The 4,164-nt window shown below is 47.7% G+C and overlaps 1 protein-coding gene across 1 annotated transcript; it reads right to left on the reverse strand.

Moving 5' to 3' along the window:
- Positions 1 to 480: 480 nt before the first annotated feature.
- On the reverse strand, positions 481 to 1,392 carry LOC109562676 (aldo-keto reductase family 1 member B1-like). Its single transcript, XM_070794510.1, has one exon. It carries the CDS (start codon positions 1,311 to 1,313, stop codon positions 795 to 797), a length of 519 nt encoding a protein of 172 aa, XP_070650611.1. The 5' UTR covers positions 1,314 to 1,392; the 3' UTR covers positions 481 to 794.
- Between the last annotated feature and the right edge of the window lie 2,772 nt (positions 1,393 to 4,164).

Below are 4,164 nucleotides of genomic sequence, written 5' to 3' on the forward strand. Positions count from 1 at the left end.
GTCAGCCTGATTACTTAAAGGGAATTCTGGAGAGCCCATTAAGCCTCACAGCTTTCCTGCCCACCATGTAGGAACCACATGTGGTACATCCCCAGGCATGTCCTCTCTTTGCCATGCAGTCAACCTGAGGGCAGTCCTCCTCCTTGTCCTAAGAGCCATAGGTAAGGCACAGAACTCTCAAAAAGGATCAAAATCCTACCAGGTGGAACACTGACATGGTCATTACTGGGGCAGACAGGACTGCCAGGGAGAGAGTGAGAAGGGAGGAGAGTCAGGGACCCTGTGCTCAGGAACTTCAACGTCGCTGGCTGATCCAAAGAAAAGCTTATAAAGGAGCCTGAAAAGGTTGTTGTTTCACAAGCACCCTGCAAAGGAAGAGGGCATTATTATCTCCACTTTATTTATTTATTTATTTTTTTAACTCATAAGAGCATTTTTTATTTGAGGCAAAGAAAAGCCTAGCTGAAAGGATTACAGTTCCAAGCAATCAAAACCCCACTGTTAGAGGCACTATTCTGACTTTGTGAATTCAATTTAGAAAAGAGTATTTGGGTTGCATGTTCCCCAGATCCCCAGACTAGAAGGGCAAAGGAAAACTGAAGAGACTTCTACTAATCTACTGATTCTGCTCTTTGGACCCGACACCAAGCTGGCCGAGCCCTTGCGGGTTTGTCTAGAAGTCGCTGACCCACCACTGAGGGACACGGGCCAAATTACGCTACACACAAGAAGAGTGAGGTGGGAGACGGCGGGTCACCTGGGCAAGGGCAGGCGCCCGCAGCTTCAGAACGCCTTCAGAACTCCTCGTGGAAGGGGTAATCCCTGTGGGAGGCACAGCTCACCAAGGCACAGGCCCTCCAGTCCCTGTTGTAGCTCAGCAAGGTGTTCATATCCTCCTTGTCCAGTTCAAAGTCAAAGACCTGGAAGTTCTCAGCAATGCGTTCAGGCGTCACTGACTTGGGGATCACGATCAGGTTCCTCTGTATGGGGAATCGGATCAGCACCTGGGCTGTGGTTTTATTGTGCTTGTCTGCAATCGCTTTGATCCTGGGGTCCTCCAGTATGGAAGGGTCCTCGGGCTTGGCCCAGGGCCTGTCGGGAGAGCCGAGGGGACTATAGGCAGTCACCACAATGCCTTTGGAGTTGCAGTACTGGATTAACTTCTCCTGAGTGAGGTATGGGTGGCACTCGATCTGGTTAACCGCCGGCTTGTATTTTAAGCCAGGTTTGTTTAAGATCTTCTCCACTTGGAGATGGTTGAAGTTGGAGACTCCAATAGCTTTCACCAGCCCTTCGTCCACCAGCTCTTCCATGGCCGTCCAGGTATCCACGAAATCTTTCTCACTGGGAATCACGTTGCCGTCCTCATCCAATGGGAAGAAGTCTTTCCCAGGCTTCCTTTAAATATGAGAAAACCAAGACTTGTGGAGGTCAAGTAAGCACCAGGTTAATGGGAGACTTGGGACTTGAACACAGGTCTCCAGACCCTTGTAGGTCAGTTGGTAAACAATCTGCCTGCAATGCAAGAGACCTGGCCTCGATTCCTGGGTCAGAAAGATCTCCTGGAGAAGGAAATGGCAACCCACTCCAGTATTCTTGCCTGGAGAATCCCATGGACAGAGGGGCCTGGCAGGCCACAGTCCATGGGGCCGCAAGAGTCAGACACAACTTAATGATTAAACCACCACTCCAGACCCTGCGGTCTTTCAAATGAAACAAGGGAAGCTTTTCCAGTGCTCAAGCACCCCGGGAGTCAAGGGAGCTTGTCCTTCTTCAAAGATGTTTAGAGATGCTCATGCTCATGGTTGAACACAGGCTCTGAGTACCAAGGATGAAGAGGAAGAGAAACTCCTTTCTCAGTAAGCCTAAGAATCTATTCAATATTCTGGACACTATGTCATCAAAGGATTCTGATTTTCCCTGTGTGAGGTGGGGAGATGTGCTGGAGAGATTTGAACATCCAGTCCCTGGTCTCTACTTTGAACAGCTAGCAGCCTGTCCTGGGGTGGCAGGCAGGGTACCTGGAGCTGCCCCCACCTGTGCCCAGAAAGGACAAAGCTGCCCGCAAGGTGGACTTCAGGGCGGATGGTGAATATCTCAGCTGCCCAGAGCATGGGGCCCAGCTCTGCTTCGTGCCCCAAGGCTCTGAGTTTATTTTCTGACTCAGGGGAGCAGCTGTGGACTTCGTCCATTCGGCAGGCTTGCCAGATGTTTGCTGACCCCAGGTTTTTTCTCCCCGGAGGCGGCCCTGCCGCCTCTGAGATCAGCAGGGGTGAGGGGTGTGCGAGTTCCCAGGCTTCCCCAGGGCAGAGGGAGCAAGCCTGGGGCAGGCTGGGCTCGGGGCTGGGACTCAGGGCCATGCCTGCAGGACGCAGAGCCTGACCCTCTGTTGGCCCGGTCTCGGGAGTGAAGAGTGGTGAGGAAAATTGGAAGGAATAATCCCTGCCCCTTGAATTGCCTGGGATTAATTAGGAGACTGATAATGTACAGCGTGTGCCTGGGATGAAAATGAGTTATAGCCTCGTTACTAATATAGCTGGATGGATGATTAGTTTATATAAAACAAGGCCACTTCTCAAGAAGCCAGAGGTCATTAGGTGTCCTCACAGGGTGACATAAGAGGGTAGTCTGTGTGTATACTTGTGAGGAATTCCAACTGATTTACGGGAGGGTGAGAGCCAGCAAGTCAAGGTTGTTTTGCCCACTTCAGTAAATAAAAAGCAAAGACCCAGCACGAGGCTTGTGTTTATTCTTTTCCTCAAAGAAAATATTTTCCATAAAACTGGACACTGACATTAAAACTAAAAAGGGGTAGGGGCAGGGAAGAAGAAACCTAAAACCAATGTAAATTGGAAGCAAACTAGTGTTCATTTCCTGTGGAGCAATTTTATATTTTTTAATGGAGTTGCTGTGGCTTTTTATTTCAGTAGAAGGTGAAGAGTCCAAAGCATGAGGATTTAAGGCTTCCAAGTGTGTGTCATTATATGAACAGACCCTTAAATTTGCCAGCACGCCCCAGGCACTGCTCCTGCATAACTAATGTCTCCCTGCCAGGGCCAGGGCTGAGGGTCCTTTGACTCCTCTGGAAGTTATGCAGGGGTAAGGGGAGTGTCAGGAATGCAGGATTAGGCCCCATAATTGAGGCTGTCAGCTGAAGAGGCAGGAGGGTTTGTGAGCCTTTCCAAATTTGCATTTATTATTGCATGAAGATATGGCTCCTTTGGTATAAAAGGAGTAGGGGAGGTATCTGGAAGTTGGCAGTATTTTCTTCTCTATCTCTCTTTTTTAAGTTGACTGGTTCTGTATCATTCATTACGCTCTTCTTAATGGATCCCAGAAATGCTGAAACAGTCCTTCCGAGGAAGCATTCACTTGAAACAAAAGATTAGAGAGACCTTAAAAATGCTGGATTTTCTTTACCTTTTGAGGAAGGCCAGCTGGAACCTTTTGAGATTATTGCTCTTCAGTGTGCAGCCACAAACAGTACTGATGGTGAAGACGAAACAGGATTTTTGTGAATCACATGTGGATACAGCAGTGTCACTTAATCAGACACTCCTTACTGGATGGTGGACGTGGAGACCATGGCCAAGGACCCTTCTATAGGATAAACAGACCCGAGAAGGCAGAGGTCTTCAGATTTTGAAGAGACAAGTGGCCTGTTTCAAGTGGCATTCTAAGTACACCTATTCTCTCTTTAATTTTTAAAAATTTTGTTAATTTATTGATTATTTTGGCTGCTCTGTGACTTTGGGGATCTTAGCTCCCTGACCAGGGACTGACCCCAGGTTCAGTGAAAGCGTGCAGTCCTAACTACTGGACAACCAGGGAATTCCCTTAATTTAATTTTTTGTACAATATAAATAACATGAAATATACCATTTTAATCATTTTAGGTGCACAATTCAATGACATGAGGTACGTTCACATGGTACATCAACACCACCATCCAGTTCCTGAAGTTTTCATCTTCCCTAATTGAAACTCTGTACCCCTTACACAAAAACTCCACTATACTTCCCTTTCTAGCCTCTGGGAACCACTTCTCTATTTTCAGTCGGCCTGATTTTGACTCCCCCAGGTGTCCCATATAAATGGAACCATACAGTATTTGTCATTGTGTGTCTGGCTTATTTCATTTAGCACAAATGTCTTCAAGATTCA

Source organism: Bos indicus, chromosome 8 (genome assembly GCF_029378745.1).
Source record: "Bos indicus isolate NIAB-ARS_2022 breed Sahiwal x Tharparkar chromosome 8, NIAB-ARS_B.indTharparkar_mat_pri_1.0, whole genome shotgun sequence".
Lineage (NCBI taxonomy): Eukaryota > Metazoa > Chordata > Mammalia > Artiodactyla > Bovidae > Bos > Bos indicus.